At 42.3% G+C, this 21646-nt stretch overlaps 4 protein-coding genes across 14 annotated transcripts in view; 2 read left to right on the forward strand and 2 right to left on the reverse strand.

The window, feature by feature from the left end:
* Positions 1–141: 141 nt before the first annotated feature.
* rhno1 (RAD9-HUS1-RAD1 interacting nuclear orphan 1) lies at positions 142–1492 on the reverse strand. The gene is made up of 3 exons (XM_004083198.5): positions 1351–1492; positions 1037–1218; positions 142–925 (listed from the first exon to the last, which is right to left on the reverse strand). The coding sequence occupies exons 2-3, from the start codon at positions 1193–1195 to the stop codon at positions 284–286; spliced, it is 801 nt and encodes a 266-aa protein (XP_004083246.1). The 5' UTR covers positions 1196–1218; positions 1351–1492; the 3' UTR covers positions 142–283.
* Positions 402–7704, forward strand: foxm1 (forkhead box M1). 9 transcript variants are annotated; one of them, XM_078941453.1, is made up of 9 exons: positions 402–540; positions 2358–2840; positions 2935–3083; positions 4317–4508; positions 4597–4725; positions 4811–4870; positions 5196–5244; positions 5313–5467; positions 6062–7704. In XM_078941453.1, the coding sequence occupies exons 2-9, from the start codon at positions 2399–2401 to the stop codon at positions 6908–6910; spliced, it is 2025 nt and encodes a 674-aa protein (XP_078797579.1). In that variant the 5' UTR covers positions 402–540; positions 2358–2398; the 3' UTR covers positions 6911–7704. The 9 variants fall into 9 exon arrangements, with proteins under 9 accessions (XP_078797579.1, XP_011489548.1, XP_020569643.1 ...); XM_011491246.4 differs by lacking the exon at positions 402–540 and adding an exon at positions 1505–2211; XM_020713984.3 differs by lacking the exon at positions 402–540 and adding an exon at positions 1505–2211 and having other exon boundaries at positions 4597–4716.
* si:ch73-352p4.8 (cystine/glutamate transporter) lies at positions 7004–15476 on the reverse strand. 3 transcript variants are annotated; one of them, XM_078941968.1, is made up of 13 exons: positions 15177–15476; positions 13699–13825; positions 13498–13613; positions 12603–12728; positions 12425–12554; positions 12305–12349; positions 10606–10729; positions 10404–10507; positions 10229–10325; positions 9836–9985; positions 8584–8761; positions 8383–8486; positions 7004–7277 (listed from the first exon to the last, which is right to left on the reverse strand). In XM_078941968.1, the coding sequence occupies exons 1-12, from the start codon at positions 15388–15390 to the stop codon at positions 8422–8424; spliced, it is 1476 nt and encodes a 491-aa protein (XP_078798094.1). In that variant the 5' UTR covers positions 15391–15476; the 3' UTR covers positions 7004–7277; positions 8383–8421. The 3 variants fall into 3 exon arrangements, with proteins under 3 accessions (XP_078798094.1, XP_078798095.1, XP_078798096.1); XM_078941969.1 differs by having other exon boundaries at positions 12425–12524; positions 15177–15474; XM_078941970.1 differs by lacking the exons at positions 8383–8486; positions 8584–8761 and having other exon boundaries at positions 15177–15473.
* Positions 15477–20272: 4796 nt separating this feature from the next.
* LOC144989535 (uncharacterized) overlaps positions 20273–21646 on the forward strand; it is a 32846-nt gene continuing 31472 nt past the window's right edge. Inside the window, exons 1-2 of the mRNA XM_078942155.1 lie at positions 20273–20786; positions 20876–20977. Coding sequence (XP_078798281.1) covers positions 20655–20786; positions 20876–20977 — 234 coding nt within the window. The 5' untranslated portion in view covers positions 20273–20654. The remainder of the gene's footprint in view (positions 20787–20875; positions 20978–21646) is intronic.

The following is a 21646-nucleotide window of genomic DNA, read 5'->3' on the forward strand; positions in this document are numbered from 1 at the left end:
GAATCTAATTGGTTTACATCTGGGGAAAAGGTGGGAACAATAAAAGGTTTTCTCTAAAACGAAATGGGCTTCAAATGACCATCCAGTATGACTTAAATTTCTAATATGTGTTCAAAACTTAGAAAAATAAATAATTATTAATCAGATGTCAAATTCATTTATTTTTCATTTGATTCTTGTCAGGCAACATCAGGAAAAAATAATATTATTTGGGTGTGCAAGAGAAATGAAAAAGGATTTTTTACAAAAATTAAAAGATTTATGATAGAATAAACTTAAGTGACTAATCGAGGAGGCCCCTTTCCTTTAATATGATCATCAATCCCTTTCTCCTCCTCCACGTCACCTTCACCCCATAGTCCCTCTCTGGTGTGTCGGAGACCAAAACATTAGGATGAAGATGACACTGCGGGGAGGAGGGATCAGCCAGCAGTGAACAAACAGGGGGAGACATGGGGCAACTGTTCTGCTTCATTGTTGGAGTGTCCACTTCAGGAGGCGGGTCAACATTGCCAAGTCTAGGGCTACTACACCCACCGGGTGGAGTTCTGCTTTCCTCCGTTACCTCTATTAACTGATTTTCAGGTTGGTGCAAATATTCACTGTGAGATGGAGCTCTGTTTAAAGATTTTTGAGGATTTCTTCGTCTCTTAGGTGCAGGTAAAACTGTCCTATTGCTTTGACATGATCCCTGTGGTTGATCTTCAGGCATTGACGTCACCTCTGCCGCTTTCTTTGTGCGCTGTCCACTTGGATTATGGGACTTGTCTCTCTCCGCCCTAAGAAATAATAACGATGGGTATTTGCACACTTTGTGTTTCCTGGACAGCTCGTTGCACGTGTCAAGAATCCTTGTGACGGACTGACAATTTCTTCTTCCTCGTCTAAATGGAGGTGTAGCTGAGATGTCAAACTGGGGTTGAACCTGAAAGGTTGGGAAATTTATAGTTAAGTAGACTTTTTTGCCAGTTATCTAATCAACTAAATCTATATTTGTAATGTTTTATATATTTTTATATATTTAAAAGACTTTTACCCAGGAACTGAGAGCTGAAGAGCTGTGTGTCTTGGAGAAAAACTCTCTGGGATTGAGAGCAGCTCTGACTTCAGGCACATTTTGAAGTCTGGCGCCACTCACAGGTCGCTCCAGGAATTGCAGTGCAGGCTTGTCTGTCTTTGCCGCTTTCCGGGGCATCAATTTAAATCAATCTTAAGCATCTGTTCAAAACAAACAAGAGACAAATCCGATCGAGTAATCTTGTTAACAATACACATAGCTTTAGTCGTAGATCGAGGCTGTTTACATATTCGCATTCAAGTGTTTACTTTTGAAACGCGTTCTTTACTTACCATATTGTGCTTTTTCCGTGATTATGTGTCCATGTACGGAATACGGAATAAAAACGTTCCCTTATTTTTCGGTTCATTCAGACCTTTTTATCTTAGCTTGTCCGTGTTGTTGTTACTTTTAATTTCCCGGATTTTTTCTTTGTCTTCTTCGGGTTAGCGGCTGGCCATCTCGAGCTGCGGCCCACAGCGCCACCTATTGAGCCGCCCAGTGTTTTTTTCTGCGTTTACTATTGGTCCATTGTTACCATGTGATCAAAGTGACAGTCGGGGCAGCGCCCACAGCGCCAAAATTCAAAACTGTTTATGGATTGACTTTTTGTATCTAATTACTACTAAATACGTCGGTTTTGTGAATATTTTAAATGTTTTCTTTGATCCGACAAGTGGAATTGAAAGCCGAACCAAGCCTGGAATTGAATGAAACGCTGCAGTAATTCAGTAATGTGAAGGTCTGGCTTCATTTTTCCACTTGTTTCCTCCATCGTCAAACAGCTTTAGCATAGCTAGCTTAGCCTAGCTGTAAATAAAGGAAACTATACGCTAATCGGGACATTGGCTAGGCGCATGTTATTTTTTGAATTTATTTTTTGTTTTATTGATTGCATTGTGTTAACATGTAAATATATGTTGCACTGAATATCCACTAGATAGACGTTATTGAAATTAAACCTATCATCAACTGAAAATTATAACGACTGGCATGTCGCCAAGGGAACCGAATAAAATCTTCACTTTCGAGCGAGGGACTGTTGGGACTTTTGCAGCAAACAGACAGCAATAATCGGGTTTCTTTAAGTTTGAAGACGATATCATAGGATTGAAACATCATTTTTGACCGATTACTTCGTATTCTATTAGCAGGTATGTTGTTTTCAGGCTCACTAGTTCGGGGTTATCGTTAAAGTCAGTATTTAAACGTTGTAACGTAATGTATTGATAAGGTGTTTAACTTCTGAGTACTTTTTGAGCCATAACTGTAGCTCAAGACCTTTTCCCCCTCCCCACAGATTTCCATTGAACACCTAAGGCCCTTTGGATGATTTGAACCATGAGACGGAGCCCAAGGAGACCCCTGATCCTCAAAAGGCGCAAGTTACCTTTTCAACAAAAGGAACCCACCCCAGCAGACCCATCCAGGCAGTCCGGTGGCTCCAAAGAGCCGTCAAATTCCAGCGACAGTTCGTGCTTCCCAGACGGGGTCCGCTTTATAGGCCACCCATCCCTGTCAGACACTCAGGTTGTGGTCATTCCCAAAGCTACAGACGTTCAGAGTGTAATTAGTGTCCTCGCCGCTAAAGGCAAAGACAGCGGAGTTCAGGGTCCGAGCAAGTTTATTCTCCTGAGTGACAATGGCAATCAGGATCAAGCCGGATCTTTCTGTGAGACTGCTACTTCTGGAGGAGATGCTGTTTCCACACAAATCCCATCTCAAGAACCAGCAACAAAAGAAAGCACTCACACATCCCTTGATGTGACTGGCATTAAACCCTGTAAGGAATTTGCACAGAGTTTAAAATTTTATGTCAGAAATGCTACATTTAACTGAAATACCTGCTTCAATATATATATATAATTTTTTTTCAGTGAGTAAAGATGGGAATAGCGGCCCTTTGGATGACAGCCTCACCAACATCCAGTGGCTGGGCAAAATGAACACATGTGCTCTAGAGTCAGAGCCTGCAAAGCAAATACAAGGCAAGGAGAACCAGGCTCCCGTGTCTCAGACTGCTCAGGTCAGCTGTTTGTCTTTTTTTTTCCTTCCACACGGTTGTGACTTTTGCTGCCAGTGTGCAAACAGATTCTTGTGTGACAGGAACACAAGTCTGAGGCAATGTTGTGGCACGTTTCCTAAAATTGAACAGTAACCCGTCTGCCTGAGGAAAATGTCACCATGCTGTGATTTTTCACCATTTGTGAGGTTTAGTCACACGTTTTCATTTTATTCTAAAGCTGCTCTTTGCTGAAGATTTTGACAAAACGTAAGTTTTTTGTGAGAGAAAAATAGATACTATTACCCACCATCTGAACTGAAACTTTGATGAATTATATATGCTTGAATGGTGATTTAAATAGTGTTGCATGACATAATTTACAAGAACATTTATTGCAATGCTCCATAAATAGATGCTAACTTTGTATATTTGTGACTTAAGTAGCTCAATTATGATGTTTATTACTATGTATAGATTACAAAGGCTTTGATTTTACCCATATATTTGTATGTATGTATTAATGATATAGATGCATATCAACAGGATTTGCTTTATTCACTGTAGATATTGCTATATATTCTCTGATGGCTGATCTTTTTTGAATGTGTTTACATTCAAAATCTGATGGAAATTCATGCACATATTTTAACCCTGACACTCTAATTTCATGCAAATAGTCACTTCCTTTTGTGATTTGTCCTTTTCCATCTTAGGGGAAATTCTATAGTTGTGTTTTTTTTTGTTAATGCTAAATTAACCGTCAATTTTTGCATCTTTAGATCAGTAAATGGTGAGGTGTAATAATTTCCTTTTTAATATTTTTGACCGTTTTGAAGCTGCTGTTCAGCTCCGCAGTACCCGAACAGAAAGAAACCCGAAGACTGCTTAAAGACCCACTCCGATAAAAAAAATAGTTTTTACCATGTTATTGTCTCAATTTTCTGAAGCTAGAGGACATATATAGGGAAAATTAAGCTTACAATTGCATTTCTGAGTATATCCTCATTCAAATTGTTGTGAATCAGGAGCAGACTGAAAAAAGAGCTCATTTGTGACGTAGAAAATATTCTAAGCTGGCCACAAGTTCTCTCGTCTGAGGGAGGGGACAGCGTTCCCGTTACATACTGTCTGTATGTGTTTCAACCTGAAGCCACATCTTCCAGAAAAGAATTTCTCGAGTTTGTCTTCCGTGTTCTTGCAGTCATTTTCACGGCTGAAATTCACCCTCATTCGCGTTTTTTCTTTTGATCATAGGCAGCCAGCGTACCTCCAGAAACGAAACCTTGCCAGCAGCCCCTGTCAGGGAGGCCGCCGTATTCCTACATGGCCATGATCCAGTTCGCCATCAACAGCAGGAAAAACCGGAGGATGACCCTGAAAGAGATCTACACTTGGATCGAGGACCATTTTCCGTATTACAGACAGGTGGCCAAACCCGGATGGAAGGTAAAAAAAAATCCAGACTTTTGTTTATTCAAGGCTCCCATTTTTTTGATCCAAGCGTTTATATCTGTTCTGAAATTCCCATTTGCAGAATTCAATCCGCCACAACCTTTCTCTGCACGACATGTTTGTTCGCGAGACGGCGCCCGATGGGAAAGTTTCCTTCTGGACCATCCGGCCTGAGGCCAACCGATGCCTCACTCTAGATCAGGTATACAAGGTGAGCACGGCGGCGTTTTTCAGTGGTTTGCAGACACGTCTAACAGTTTCCTTTAATGTTTTGCTGTGTTTTTCACCTTTTAAAGCCTGGATGTGATCCAGTGACTGCTCCAGTTCCTGTTCCAATGCTTTTATTTCCCAACCAAGTAAGACGGCATCTTCAGTCTAACAGAACTTTGCAAGCAGGAAGCTGAAAGGGACAGAAGCTTAAGTGTTTCTTCAACCTGTTTACCTTTAATAACCTTTAATGTCTTTGAAGTTAGCTTTATGTGGACATTTGAGCATCGTAAGTTTATTTATTCTTGCAGGTTTGCTTTGAAAGCTGTGTTGTTTCTTTGCCATTGTCCACTCAGTACAGCAGGGGCAGAAAATGAAAAGGAAGCAGTGGATTCTCTTCATCCAGAATGTGTCGTCTGAAAGTTAAACTTTATGAATCAATTCGAATCTACATTTTTTTTTGTTTCTCTCCAGTCTCAGAAGAAGACCGTCCCCGATGGAAGAAAGATCGCGTTGGCCTCTGGTGAGCGTCCGCTCCACAGTTGGAAGTCCTGTTTCCAGATGGGTTTTGATGCTGATTTCTGTGTTCAGAGAGGAGGATGAAGCCCCTCCTACCTCGAACCGAGTCCTACCTGGTCCCCATCCAGCTCCCCGTGGCCCCCCCGGTGTACCTGCCCTCCTTCACCTGCCCCCAGCAGAGAGTCGGCACCTCCCAGGCAGCCAAGAGAGTCCGCATTTCCCCAAAGGTCATCATTTTGGATTTTAATAACAATTCAAGCAAGAACAGCTTTTCTGTGATCAACCACATATTCTGAAAAACCACCGTAGAGAAAGAAAAGTCCCCACATTTTAAATGAAATAAAAACCAAAATGTTGGCATTTAAGCCACAAATCGCCAAATATCAATAATATAAGTTAAGATCATTTGCAATCCTTTAGACATTCTCAGCTTTTTCAATTTAGGCTTTCTATGCAACTAGACGAAGTTTAAAGTCCTTTTCTAACTACCTCTTTTAACTATTCTTACAATCATATGTTTAGTCGTTCTTAAACAAATTCTGACCATTTTTTTAATCAAAAATTCAAATTCAAAATTATGTTCACGTATCCTCTTATTAATCTTGATAGCTGCCTCAGCGTTTTTAGAAATATTTGACCTTTTTTGAACTTTTCTGTGTTGAAATTCTCCGTCTTTTTTAACAAACGGTTTGGAAATGAATTATCTTTATTCTGCATCATTTGACCGAATGAAAATTTCCTCATGTTTGAATCCATTTTTGGACATTAAAGTTGTCTTGAGGTTTGGAAGTGATCTGCTTGTCTCGTCGTCTCTTCGGCAGGTGACTCAAAGCGACGCTGCTCCTCCTCCTCCTCCTCCTCCTCTGGCTGTGTCTCCTCCGGTGACAGACGTGAAGGTGGAGATGAAGGAGGAGCCGGTCTGTGTTCCTCTGAAGTGTGAGACCCCAAAAGGGCCTCAGAAGAGACGCTGCAGCAGCTCGCGGCGGAAGCAGTGCCTGGTGAACTCCTCCCACGAGGAGCCCGTCCTCCTCTGCCCCGACAGCTCCTTCCTGGACTCCGGCGTCACATCCGATGCTTCGATGTTCCAGGACTCCCGGGATGTTGAGCCGGAGGAACCCCGGCGGAAGCAGGACAGCCCCGACCGGGACTACTCCTTCAAGACCCCCATTAAAGGAAGCATCCATCTGACCTCCTCCACTCCAAGCAAGCCCTCTCCCACGGTGGTGCTGGAGCCGTGGAAGGTGACCCCAGTGGGGAAAGGGAACCTGCTGGACGTCAGCCCCATCCGGACGCCGGGCGGCCCCGCCCTCACCCCCGTACAGGACTACACCACCTACAGCTTCAGCAGCACACCCTTCAAAGACGTTCCCCTGTTCAGCTCGCCCAGAGAGCTGCTCCATTGCGGTGCGTCCAGAGCCGAAGCTGCGGAGTCTCCCATCGGACGCCTCCGCAGCAGCTGCTCCAGAGAGCTGCTGCAGGGCGGCGGTGGCGGTGGCGGCGGCGGTACCGCCACGCCGGCCAACCGCTCTCTTACAGAAGGCCTGATGCTCGATCTCCTGAACGACAGCCTGAGCAAGATCCTGGTGGACATCAACTTCTCCGGCCTGGAGGACGAGGAGCTCGGCACGGCCAACATCAGCCTGTCTGACTTCATCAACCAGCTGAAGTAGGCCCGTTTTTGAGGGGCGGGGCTTCTGAAACACTAAAGGTGAGAGACGCTGATACAGCAGATGCAGATCGAAGGACCTTCCATGACAGACGGCTCGTCTTAAAGATCTATAGGATCCATATTTATTTCTGCCTGATCATTTGTTATCAATCGTTACGAAAAAGGGCGGAGTTAGAAAACGCGGGCGGGTCCTTCTAGTTCCGGTCCAGAGTCTGTTACTGTTCCTGTCTGCGGCATCTGCTCTGGCAGACTTCACTTCGAGTGAGCAGGTCGCCGCCATGGCCCCCCCCTTCTGGCTCTGTAGCTCCAGCGTGAAATCTCTCCCGCCTCGCCGCCATCATCCATGGAAGCGCCGCAGTTGTGGGTCTCTAGGAGGCATTGAGCATAGAAAAATGTTTGTTTTTATAAATGATTATTTGCACATTTGAATATTTAATGTAGTGTTAAAAAGTTGTTTTTTTTTGGCTGTTTGGGTTTTGGGAACCAGTTTAGACTAAAAAGGAAAAGTGACAAACAGCCATAGAAACACAGAAACTGTAACTTTCATCCGTTCTAGTTTGACAAGAATTCTTCTGCTTCCAAACATCTGCACTTTGTATGAACGCAGGCAGGAGCCGTCTGCATTTCTATCAATAATTTTTATCAACCACTGCACAAACAGCAACAGTCTGACAGTGGCAGAGTATGATTGGAGGAAAGTTTTCTGGTCTGATCTTACTGGTGCTTTCAGAGAACTCATGTTTTATTTAACTGCAATACTTGTCTTTGTTCCTTATAAAAGAAAACTTTAAGTCCTGTTTGTGTCTTTATTTATAGAAACTAAAGCTTCTAATCTCCAATCTGACTGATTTAAAGGATTTTTCGATGGTTTTGATCAGAAACAGTCATTATTGGTTCCTCATAAGTCTATGGGAAAGATGCTCTCTGATGAAAATGCTGTCTTTAACATGTCTTTGTGGCATTTTCGGATTATATTTTGAGACAAATGAAGCTCAAAATTGCATTTCTGAGCTATTTTTTTTACTTAAATTGAAGGGAACCAGGAGCTGACAAAAAAACTGGTTAATAACGATCGCATTTCTAGATTTGATAGACTTGCTCCCCATTTTGTCGCACCAGTAATGTTAAGTTTTGGGGGGGTGGGAACAGCTGTAAGCTAGCAGGAAAGAACTTAAACAGATGGGTGACGGGAAGTGGGGTCGCTCCACAACTCAGAGGCGAGTTCTCATGAACTCCTGTTGCTCAGCAGAAACTATGTCTTTAAGAACTACAGAATCCTAATTAAAAGACCACTGGGAACACTTTGAAAACGGCTCAGAAGATGATTGGAGTGGAACTAAGTAGTTTTTCTGTAAATCCAGAACTTCTGAGTGAGGAATTGGCTCCTAAGATGCTTCATTTATGAATCTATGGTAACCGATATGTCCTTCAGTTTCATCCCTTCAAAGATTTCCAGCAGAAGAAGTTATAAACCTGAGGTTCTGTTGGAGGAAAACGCTTTTCTGGAGTTCTTCAATACGTCTGGACTTCCTGTTGAGCCACTTCCAGGAGGATTTGAAGTTTCTTGCAGCATTTATCTGGAAATATAGCAAAGTCTGAATCATTCAACCGTTTCCCAAAGCGGGAACATTTCAGAAAGGACAGCGTTTGCTGACAGCTGTTTGAGGAACTTACTGAAGAAGTGCCTCCATCTGTGCGGCAGATGGAAACGCTGGACGGTCAAGTAATAAACCGGAACTCCGGTCAAAGTGAGAGCACAGCTCCTTCCCGTGTTCCAGGGGTCCGAGTACAAAGACAGGCCCACGATGAAGAAGCAGACCACGGTGAAGGTCACGGCGATGATCAAGGGAACCTTTGAGCACACGAGGACACTGCTTCTAAAACCAGTTCCTGTCATTTTCTTCATCCACTTCTTCTGTTTCAGTGACTTGTTTCACATAATTTATTTTAAAAAATGCTTCATTTGACTCAAAATTTAGCATTTTATCTCAACAATCACTCTCTGTGAAAGAAAAAAAATGTCCTGACAGTTTAAATTGGCTCACTTAAAAAGGTTTTACCTCTAAAATATGAAAAAAAATCATGTTTATTCCAATTCCATTACTACAGTTTTTATATCCTGCAGGCCTGTTTGTTTAAACGGAAAAGACCAATTTCCACAAAATACTAGGAGCATGTTTCCTCTGGTGTGAGAGCAAAAAAAAGTGGAATTTTAAGTCATTTTCAGCAGCTACAAACCTCCAAAAAGGGACTTTTTAAACTTTTACCTTAACTTAGTAATTTAAATATGTATATTATACAATAAACAATAAAAAAGTTTGTTTTTTAATGCCAGCATGTTTACATAAAACCACAATTTTGTGTTTTGAGTTTTAAAAAAACAATTCCAGGACGTACTTAGGAAATATTACAGCTACATTTGAGCTGAGGAGGAAATTCAACGATGGGTAGAAAATATTATTTTTGTCTCCCAAAAAACATTTTGAAAGCAAAGAATAAAATGTTGAAAGCACACATTTGATATTTTCATTTGCAACTTAGAAAAAATTGTTTTTGAAACTGATCATTTTGTTTGCAATTTAAGAAATGTCCAGACTTTGGCTCTCACATTAGTGGCACAAATTGTACTTTTCTAATATTTCTTTTTTTCTGTATTTTTGCTTTTTCTGGTCAAAACTAAAACTCTTCTGTAAAAACTTAATTATTCAGGATTTTTCAGCTGATGATAAACTGCATGTTTACACAAATGTTCTGTTTGCATTTATGGAAATAACATTAGAACAAAGGAGTAAAACATTCTCAGGTTCATAGATAAGCCTCATGGAGGATGTGAGCTGTAAAAATGCATCCCAAAAGGAAAGCGGTAACGTCCCACCACCACCACCACTCAGCTTCAGCATCTTCCTCTCCTGGTTCCAGAGCTCACCTTGAAAGGCCTCGGCAGAAGGGGGAAGCGGTATCGATGGATGAGCATCCCCAGGGTCGCCAAGGCGATGAAGAACCAGCGTGAAAAAGAGGCGAAGTTGATAAGCTGGTAGATCTCTCCGCTGATTAACATGAAGACCACCAGGGGATACTGGAGGCAAACATCCAACTTATTCACACACTGCTGGAGTTATATTTGTCATACTTTTCATCAGAACGTACGGATTTTTCTAAAAACCAAAAAATATCAATGTATTTGTTTAAAACTCAAAGGTTTTAGAAGGGATCTTATATTATAATCCCAAAATGACACTAAGATGGTGTTTTTCACATATATTTGTTCTTATTGTTTATGGATTTCATTAGATGACTTTTTGAGGTGTTTTTGTGTTACCAGCAGCAGCACGGCAGGTAAAGGTGTGCGTCGGCGAATGTGAATCATGGAAAAGATGGGCGGCCAGTGGCCCTCTCTGGCCCCCACGAACAGCATCCTGCAGCAGAGAGCCCCGCCTGTCAGCAAACCACGCCCACAAACGGTGGCAGTAATGACCACCGTGTCCTCAGGCTACCTGGGGGATCCGAAAAAGCCTCCGTTTAGCGCTCCGAGGCAGGACAAAGCCACGAGAATGGGGATTGCAGAGGCCACACCCTGAAGAGCACGATTGGCAAACGTCTGCAGGCGGAACAATATCAGATCACATCAGTCATTTATGAACTCAGACCCCCCCCCCCCCCCATCCCATTCTCATCAGATGTCCTGTTCATACTGACCACAGCTACAGCGTCCGACATTAGCAGCTCGCCGGGGGTCATCATGGTGTAGTAAGCCACGTTAACCAGCACATAGAAGATCGTCACGGTTACCATGGAGCAGATTATTGCCAGTGGGATGTTTCTGATGCAAGCAGTGAAAAAACTGGAAATCATTGACTGTATACAAGAACTGGACCGAGTGACCCCTCCCCCCGAACATTCCAAACAGGAAGTGCCCATAAACTTCTAAAATTTCTATAGAGAAATAAACAGCAATTACTGAGTCATTCTAATCATCGGTATAACCCTTCTCTATCTGATACCCTCTTTTTTTTCTTTGACATGTTTTTATTTTTTCTGTAGTTTAAGTAATTCGAGTCATATACTGACCAATCCGATACCTTAATAAAAGTAGGTGGTCTCACGATGAACATTCAAGACTTTTGATTGACAGTTTCTCCAGAGCCCTCTGTCAAGTGGCAGGGGTGTGGCCTTCCAACAAGCTAACTCCTGATTAGCGAGAGTGGTTGCCATAGAAACATCGACTCAAACCAATCACTGCTTCTGACTCAAACATGTCTGCATCCGTATTGCAAATAAAAATGGCGACTTAATTGACTTCATTTCATTGGAGCCATTTTCTATGAAGTCACATCCACGTCAGTCCAGTTCTTATATTCATTCATATTCATACATATTCATACAGTCAATGATTCTAAAGCAGAGAAAAGCATTTTTGCACTGGTATGCAATACTTTTTTAGCCATGAAATGATTATGCCATCCACGTAAAGTGTTACGCAACACTTCATATTACTAAAGCCACAGAAGAAGTACAAATAAACCATGCAAAGAACATGTAAATCAACATAAAGGCCAAATCTGGCCTGAAATTTGTTGTACGTGCTCCGTGCACACAAAGGTTATACATCGGTAGCACATGTATGAAAAGTCGGTTAGACATACGTGTACAACGTTTGTGGGAAACCACAATTTTGCACATGCATCTTGCAAAAATCACACACAAGTGCATAAGATTTATGTAATAATTGCGTATAAAACACAGCCGAAACCCTCGATGGACATCTGCACACATCAACTAATGACGAACGCAAGAAACACTTAAGAATTACATACACACGTGAATCATGAAAGACTAACATTTTTATACGTGGAAAATGTGTATAAAATGTATGTAGTTGCTGTGTGACACGGCCGTAACATAAAGTGTTGCACAATGACACAAAGCCAATATGAAAAGCCACTTTCTCTACATCAGAATCAGCGGATTTACTCTGATCCGTGGCCGGATATAGGTATGGGCAAGGGGGGGTCAATACCCCTCCAAATGCTGTGACTCTCCCCCCAAATGTTATAGTCCATGAATATCCTAAATTAATTCAAGAAATAAAAAGTACCCACAAACAAACAAACAAAAAAGATTTTTAAATAAAAGTAAGGGTGAAGGAATGAACAAATAAACAAACACAAAAAGAAAGGAAAGATAATAACTGATGATTTAGGGACTTGGAGGAATATGACACCCGAAACTTTCTCACTTGTCACCCCCAACACCTGCACCCCATAGTAGGGCTGGCTGAATCCAGGGCTGCTGTAATCGCACAAATGGTCATAGATTTAGATTGTTCTATCTACCGGTCGCCTGTGACATCTCTGGTGTCAAAAGGTTGATCAGTGTACCAACTGATGGGGAGTACCTGTTTGGATTTATGACTTCTTCAGTGATGAAGTTCAGATAAAACCTGGTGGAAAAACCCAAACATTGGTGTGAGAGCTCAAAAAGGTACAAATCCTCGAGCTGCAGCGTGAAAGCTTACCATCCTCCATAAGCATATAGACCGTTATAAAAGGCAAGGGGTAACCTATCCAGAGTTATGAGGTCTACCTCAAAGCCATTCTGGAAGTTCTCTGTCTTTCCTGCAAAGAATAAAATAAAAAACAGAAAATCTGATGTTTAAGAGGCAAAAAATCAGCTCAGAATCAATATCTACCGACCTTTGAATAACGCGATGACACCAGGGACGATGATCAGGACCAGAGCGAACATCTTGACGAAGGTCAGAGTGACCTGAGTGCGGGACGCCAAGTTCACACTCCAGCAGTTCACTGCCACAACAAAAGCTACAAAAACAAACAAGCACTGTTGTTGTAACTGGATTTCTTCAATGTTGTGTGATACAAATGAAGAACTTTCCTGTCAAGGTGTCTCAGATCTGAGGTTTTCTAGTCATATTTAGGTACCGCAGCAGTCCTGGAATGCAAGGACCAGAATGTTTTTCGCCGTTCTCCTTTCTTTTTGCATCTTTGAGCAAACTTTACCACCGCCACATACTTAAAAACTCACCAAAATGTGCACGCTTACGTAGTGAATGGTCTTATGTAAGCATAAAAATATGTTTCCTGAGTGCTTTTTTGTGAACCTAAACTGCCTTTCCACGCCTTTGAGCCCCACCCCCTCTGCTTGTTTCCCAGCTGTTTCTGTCTTCCTCATCGCTGATGATCAGGTGATTCCAGGAATGTACCTGATCCAGGTAATCTGCTGCAGGTAAGGCGAGTACAGTGGTAGAGCTTGAGGATCAGGGTTGAACCAGAGAGTTCAACATTTTTGAAAGAGATGGGGGTTTCCCCTAAGCAAAACAAATCACATGGGTGGAGTGTACATTTGGTATGTTAAATGAAGAGCACTTGAGGGATTTACGCCATTTTAAGAGCTCGGGATGACTGTTATGAGGAAGAATGTTTTTTATGTGGGAAGAATCACTTTACAACACTTTAAAATCTGCCAACTGCCAAAACTCCTGATCTTACCCCTAACTCTTGTGTTTGTCTTTTTCACAAAGTGGAGAAAGATGAGTGCTACAGTCAGAACCCAAAGCAAAAGATCACTCACTCACTCCGAGGATACCGACGAGTTTTATCAGCCCCTCGGGGGCAACACAGGGTGCGAAGAACGGCTCCACCACATAACGTCCAAAAGCCAGGGACACATAGGAAGCAACAGCTGGCCTAGAGGGGGGAGGTGTGCAGGAAAAATCTGAATGCTTTGACTCAATGTTTACTAAAACTACAATGAAGTCGTATTGATCTTCACCTGATGAATAAGAACTCAACCCAGAGCCGTAGAAAAGCAGGAAGGGGCCCCAGTGTTTCCAGAAGATACGTGTAGTGGCCCCCAGATTTGGTAAAAGTGGTGCCCAGCTCGGCGTAGCATAGGGCCCCTGCAGAGTACAGCAATGCAATAAAACTGTGTTGGAATGATGTTTCTGTGACATCAGCCTCTCAAACATCACTGCTTTTCCTCCATACGGCATGTAAGTTCAAGTATTTTACTTGAGTATTTAAACCTCAATAAAACACAGATATTACCAGCTTTTTAAAAATAGGATGTCGATTAAAAAGGATGTTTTATTTATTTATTTGTCTTCAAAACCTATTTATTCATGTTCAGGGTCACTGGAATGCTGGAGCCTATCCCATCTACTGACAGGTGGAGGCAGGGTTCACCCTGCACATCCATCACAAGGAGATCTATCCTAATGTTCTTAATCTTTATTATCTTAGTATTTAGCATTTATTTATGCACAAGAAATAGGATCTCGGGGTCGGAGTTTTCCGTATTTCCATAACTCTCCCTTAACCTTTTATTTTAGAGTGTTTTAATTGGCTGATGAAAGGGTTTTGTTGTGTTCATGAAAGGATGGATCTGTGTTTCAATAACCTTGTTGTTAATGTGTTAGAAATTCACCCTCATCTTTAGTGTTTTAAAGTTTTTACTCAGCCTTCTTGCGTTCGTCATTCATCAAAGTGCGCAGATGTCCGTCGAGGGTTTCGGCTCTTTACGTGAATTCAGTTTTGAGCCGTTCAAAATATTTGGTCGGTTCTGAGTTACAGAGTTTACGCGTATTTTGCATGCAATTGTTACGTAAATCTCACGCAATTGTGCGTTATTTCTTAAAGATGCAAACACAAATATGTGGTTTTTCACGACTGTTCCACTTGTGTCTAACGCGATCTATAACTTTTTTATCGCTTGTGCGGCGCACATATCACGGTAAAATTATGTAATTGACGCACAAATCACCACTGAATTGCACGGAAACAGCGCAACAATCACGCACGGTTCATCTTCTACTTGGATTTATCTGTTCTTTGCGTGGTTCAGTCGTGCTTCCTACGTGGTTTTAATGTGGTTCATTCGTGATACATCGTAACCCTTGTGCTATCTTAGATGACCCCACCCTTACTTTGACGTGTTATCCCTACCATGACAAAGGTGGATAAAGGTGGAAAGATTTCATGTAGTCCATGGACATGTTGGTCCATGACCCAACTCCCAATGGTAAAGTGCCTAGGATAGCACAAGGGTTAAATACGTCATATTCACATATGACCAATTTCCAGGCGTGCAATATAAACAAACAAAAAAAGGTAAAGGATCAGAAAGAGTAAATATTACTAGTGAAATGGATCCAAAAATATTGCCAATGGAAAAATATACAAATCCAAAACTAGATTTTCTATAAAACATGTGATAAGGTAGTATACAAAGGGAAAGGTTGGACTTCTTACCAAACAATGAGAGGACGCCACACAGTGCCCACACCAAGAGGGACAACCCCACGCTACCACTGTTCATCAAAACCCCCTTAGGAGCGATGAAGATGCCGCTGCCCACCACGGTGCCAACGATGAAGGACACTGCAGGCAGCAGTCCGATCTCCCTGCGAAGGCACACAGCATCCTCATCCTTCTTCTCCTTTGGGTTCTCCTGCGTCTCTTGCATTTCCTTGCGGCTTGGCGGATCAGGCAGTGCTGGAATGAAACAACTCTGGCCCCCCTGAACTCCTTTTCCCTGCTTGTTTTTCTCCCCTCTTTGGCCCCCTCCCTCCCTACCTCTGGGGAACAAAGCCAGCACTCTTCCAACTTCAGCATGTAATCACAGCAGTTTAGAGTCCTGACACTTTCCTGAAAAAGGCCCGAGAACACGTGCTGTATGTGGATACAGCTGAAGGGTTTGAGTCTTGGGGTAAAAGGTCAGTGAGTTGTAGAAGCAGCTGCACAGGCTGCACAGGCTGCAAAAACGTCCACATTTTGTCACAAACTTTGACTTTTTCTCATCACAAGCTGGTTTCTTGCGTTCACAAGTTCATGCCGTTCATTTCTGCAGCGGATTTTGCAAAATCCAACACAAGAAAACAAACAGCTCAGTGCAGCGTGAGAAACCAACGAGAACCGACAGCTGCAGCTTGACGAGTTGATTTTCTGATCTCCCTCGACTGACCCCCACGCGGACGTCAGCTCCACTTCATCAGCTGAAGCTCCGCTTGTTAAAATTCCTGCCCTCTCATTAGCTGTTGTCGATGCTGGAATTCAAATGGGACCAGACTCAAATGATATGATTCAAATGTTTGGACCACGGATTACGTTATTTGTGAGCTCTTGCTTACATTACACCCAAAGAAAAAGAGGTTTTAGCCACAGAAATCAGATCAAAATGTTCCAAACTCCAGGAATCTTCTGCGTCCGACTGGTCTTCTTCATCAGAAACCATGTTTTCTTTTGAATTGTCTTCCTCTAAGCTGAGAACCGTAAATAAAGCTTAAAAAACACATTTTTATTTTCGAATAATACTGATATTTTGTAATGTAAGTTTTTACAAAAATGTTCCATTTATTTTTATTTTGCAAACCATGTAGCATAAATTATAGGTTTAACTGCCACAATATGGCTTTAGATCATTCAGTTCAAAGATTTTCTTGTCTGGTAATAAAACAAAGGACAATTATCTGAATTTTGAGTAGATCTACAAAAACTTTTTTGCCTAACAATCCCACATTTTTAATATGGATACATATATTTAAGGATTTGCTTGTTTGTTTGCCTTCTTTTTTTGTTATGATAGCTTAAACTAAATCAATTACAGGCACAGGACATGGTTTGCCTATTTTAACCAAAACTAAGGATATCATTTTAAACGATGTGTTAAAATCTACGTACAGCCTGTAATTTAAATAAAAAACTTGTGTTACGCAGTTTTAATGCTGGAGAACCCAACAACACTTTCTTCAGGGCCTAAGTATGAATTGTGGTTGTTGAGCTTAATATCAAACTGATTTTCTGTGATTAATGGCGGTTTAAATTTTTTTGAAGTGTCTGAGCACGACTTTAGTAAACTGGAAGAGAATTATGGGTACTGTAGTCAGGAACCTCGTGGAGTGATACGTACTGTCCTTCAAGTGTCCTTTAAATGCTTATGAATGAATTAATAAAAAGTTTGAGTTAATTTTTCCTTACTTTCCGGTTACTATTTCAAATTAAAAACAACTTATTTTTCTTTAACCAGAGAGCCCCAATGTAGGGTTAAATAAAGCTCAGGTTGCAGACCCCTGATTCAGGGTCTATTTAATGCCAATCAATCAACCTTTTGATGAGATTTTGTTTCCATATTAAGCTGTTTGTTTAATTTAAGCTTTGAGAGACTATGCACACGTCATTTAATGTGTTATTTAAATCTCATTGTACTGGAATGAAAAAAGCACACATTTTCACTTCCATAAGGTGGCGTCCTCATTCCAGAATTTATCCTCAAGCCTATCCAAGCCCATATGTAAAGTCCCTGTCTTTTTCTTTTTGTTGTTGTTTTTTGGAGCAAGGTGCAACATCTCAGGCCTTTTTACTCAGTTATCATTATTGTTTGTATTTGTACGATCGGTGAACATTATTATTGTTGTTTTATCTAATTCTCCTCCCTACATGCTGAGGGCATCTTAAACATCCCAGTGTGAAAACACATCGGAATTTAGCGCCTTTCTTAAATGTGTCCAGAAGAATGGAGTCCGGCGGTCAAAGCCTCCCTCAGCTTTCCTCCTGCCAAAAAACTGAGGGAGGCTTCCAAAAAACGTATGAGAACCCACCCATGTGACCGATCCGTTAACAGGGAACCCCGATGTGTTTCCATCACAAAAAACTGCACAGGTTTTATTGGTGTAATGGTGTAAAATGCAACCATCAAAGTTGCATTTTGAAACTTTTTTTTTCTTTAATGGATGCAAAACAAAATGGAAAATAAAGACGTCAACAAGCTGTGACGGTTTGCTGTATTTGGATTTGACATTAAAGCTTGAATTTGACAACAACAACAAAAAACTCCATTCTTATAGATCATCACCCTCAAGGTAAACAAGGACAGAAAAGTCATCCTCCTTACTGCCGTCATGGAAACATCACCCCTGGCAACCAGCTGAGCTCTTTGCATGCAAGGTACAATTTCTGGCAGCTTGAATCTCCCAATAACAAACCCCATTACCATGAAGAGGCTGTTTATGTGTCTGGGCTTCCATCCTGGGAATTAATTAACCTTCACACACAGATGCGCACCTATATGATATTGTAGGAGAGCAGCTTTTCCAGATGTAAACAAACACATAAAGACTCCCGGCCTTCCTTTACACGTGAAGGCGGAAATGCTCTTTGAAAGTCGGAAAGCCACTTTGGCAAGTTTCAAATGTGTGGTGAAGGTGAAGGGTCGTTTTGTAAAACAAGTCTGGAAATTGTCAATAAAAACAGCAATTTTTGTGCTGGTACCGTCATCAAACTGATGTTTCATGGGCTTTAATCGTTTTGCAACAGTTTTAATCACAAAGAGAATTGACAGGTTATGGCAGAGTGCTCGAGCGTGATGTTTGATTGAGTGAGGAGTGCATCCAACCCACTCTCAGATCGCCCCAAAAAAGAAGAAGTCAAGACTCAAAAATGATGATCACAACAAAAGTGCTCTGTTGCATATTTAATGCCGGGGTTTTCTACACAAAAGACAGTTTTGGGGGTTTCTATGTTAAAAAAAAAACTAAAAAAAAACTAAAAAAAAAGCTGTAAACACTACTGGTGATATATACCTTGTTAATGTAAACCAATAAAAGGACTTTTACTGCCAAACAAAAGACATTCTTCTTCCACTTTCGGCTTCTCCCATCAGGGGTCGCCACAGCGAACAAGTCGCATGGTAAATTAAAAGACATTACATTTGGAATTATGTTCCAGATTTCTCTTCTTTTTTTCTTAACTCTTTCACATGTGCATCACATTGTTTTCTCCCATTCTTTACTCTTAAAACCATGAAGCTACAAGTCACGAGCATTTAGAGGCCTAAATGGGCAATTAGCCTGAGATCCGGTCCAGCAGTTTTACAAAGTGGGTTTCTGATTTTGTGTTCCCTCACTGCAGCAGAACTAAAAGTGGGTCTTTCAAAATCCACACAGGCCAGGTCTGTTCACACTGTGTGATTCTTCCACGCAGTTTATTTAAAAATTTAATCACATTTTTTATTAACTATAAAGAGAGACTTTTTCTGTTTAGGTGGAAGGTTTTCCAGGAATTCTCTTAAATTACGCCTTTGATGAAAATTGTGTTTTTGGTGTTTTTAACATGTTCTTGCAGGATTTTTCAGATAAACAAAGACATATTTCTAGAAAATTAAGCTATTGTATTTCTTTACTTATAGTGTTGTAAAACAAAGCGAGTCATGACATTGAAGCTACAATCAGCCAACCACAAGCTTCCTGCTCCGCTCCAATGCGATGCATCCACATGTAGACGACTAGATCCAAGTACGTCTTTGTTTTCCTCGTCTGAGCTGGAATCTGGCTCTAAACTGTGCGATTGCATAGCTTCAATATTGCTCGCCGTTTTTATTGCACCAGTAATTTTAGTTTGGGGTTGTGAGGGGCTGTAGGCTAGCGATAGAGCGTGCAATGAAATGGATGATGGGAAGTGAGGGCGGGCTTACTCTGCACCAACTGTCCTGCCCAAAGCTCAGAGGCAAAGTTCTGATGAACAACTGCTGAAACTACGTCCCAGAAACAGACAGGTTTTTTTAATTTAGGCAAAAAGCAGCATAATCATAATTAAAAAGGTAACTGGAGACATTTTAAAAATACATAAAAAGATTATCTGAGTGGGGCTTTAATATATAAATCGGCATAAAACACGTTTTTTTTGCTTTCCATTTTGTTTAAAAATTCTGAATTCTAAAAAAAAAGGAAGTATAAAAAAATCACAATCGATTAACCCTTGTGCTGTCTTAGGGGGAAAGAAAAGCATGGATTAAAAAAAAAGTAAGGAGGGGGGGTCATTTTAAAAACGCATACCCCCCTTTGGTATTGACCCCAGACAGGTACACCCCCGTACACCCTCCCGCAATCGAAGAGGGTCGAGTTCCTGAAAAAAATTTTTTGTACGTTTCAGGCACCCTCTATATCCCCGACTGGTAGAGGGCGCCAAACCCCCCTTTTCTTTTTTGTCCCCGTCCAGCAGAGGCCGCCATTTCTCCATTTTAGTTATACCCCCCGACCACCAGGGGTCTTGTTTTCCACCGTTCATTTCTATACCCTGCCTCTAGGGGTCACTAATACCCCATTCTCTTTTATTGCCCTCAGCCACCAGGGGCGCCACTTTTTTAGCAACCACCTTCCTCCCGCTGGTTCGTGGGGTTCGATTGACCCCAAGTTTTTTTTTTTTTTTTTTGTGTGGCCACTGAGGGGATTGGCGCTGGCTCATGGGGTGCGATTGACCCCAAGTTTTTTTTTTTTTCTTTAGCATTCACTCTTCTCTCATGGCCCACCACCTGGGGTCTCGCTTTACCGGTAACCCTTTCGCCCGCTGGCTCATGGGGTGCGATTGACCCCAAGTTTTTTTTTTTTCTTTAGCATTCACTCTTCTCTCATGGCCCACCACCGGGGGTCTCGCTTTTCCGGTTCCCTTCCACCCGCTGGCTCATGGGGTGCGATTGACCCCAAGTATTTTTTTTTTTTTTCTTTAGCATTCACTTTTCTACATCACCCTTGAGGCTTTTCGAAGTGTACTGTTTGTGTTTACGTTTCTTTTTTTTTATGTAATCAAGAAAGGTCAAGAGAAACAAATGAACAAACCTAAATGGTTTTCTGCTGCTTTTTTTTTTAAAAAAAAATAACCGGAAGCAATTTCGGCTTCCATAGTTTTCTTCTTCCGTTACTAGCTAGTTAGTTCAAACCAATTTGGTCTCCAGAGAAGATGCTCTGGTTGTTTTTGCTGTCCTGCAGTCTGGTTCTGTCCAATTCCGGACAGACAGTCAACGGTGAGTGGCTCGACCCGTTTGACATGCTAAACTACGAGGCGAGGACCAAAACAATGAAGAACTCTGAGGTTGGTCAACGTGGGATGTTCGTCAAATCCAACTTCTTTGAAACAACTTATTTTTTTTTGATATTCAGTTAATCTTACTTGCCCCACAGTCACAAGCCAGCAACACTGGTGCTGCTGATCCGCAGCAAAGGGAGAAGGTAAACCAGCCTGTGGCCCACTGTAACCCACATGTCATGGATCTACAGAAACAGGTTCGTGTTTGAGCTTTCAAAGAAAAACTGATGGTTCCAACTCTGTACGGGGTCTCACGGACCCCGCGAGACAGCGCGAGGTGCCACTGTTTGGTTCCAAATCGGTACGGGGTCGCTGGGACCCCGCGAGACAGCGCGCGGAGCCTGTGTTTCGTTCCAATTCTGTACGGGGTCTCACGGACCCCCGAGACAGCGCGCGGAGCCTGTGTTTCGTTCCAATTCTGTACGGGGTCTCACGGACCCCGCGAGACAGCGCGCGGAGCCACAGTTTGGTTCCAACTCTGTACGGGGTCTCACGGACCCTGCGAGACAGCGCGAGGTGCCACGGTTTGGGTCCAAATCGAGATGGGGTCGCTGGGACCGTGCGAGACAGCGCGCGGAGCCTGTGTTTCGTTCCAATTCTGTTCGGGGTCTCACGGACCGTGCGAGACAGCGCTCGGAGCCACAGTGCGCGGAGCCTGTGTTTCGTTCCAATTCTGTACGGGGTCTCACGGACCCCACGAGACAGCGCGCGGAGCCTGTGTTTCGTTCCAATTCTGTACGGGGTCTCACGGACCCCGCTAGACAGCGCGCGGAGCCTGTGTTTCGTTCCACTTATGTTCGGGGTCTCACGGACCGTGTTAGACAGCGCGCGGAGCCTGTGTTTCGTTCCAATTCTGTACGGGGTCT

Source organism: Oryzias latipes, chromosome 23 (assembly GCF_053564925.1).
Source record: "Oryzias latipes strain Hd-rR chromosome 23, Olatipes_Hd-rR_3.1".
Classification (NCBI taxonomy): Eukaryota; Metazoa; Chordata; class Actinopteri; order Beloniformes; family Adrianichthyidae; genus Oryzias; species Oryzias latipes.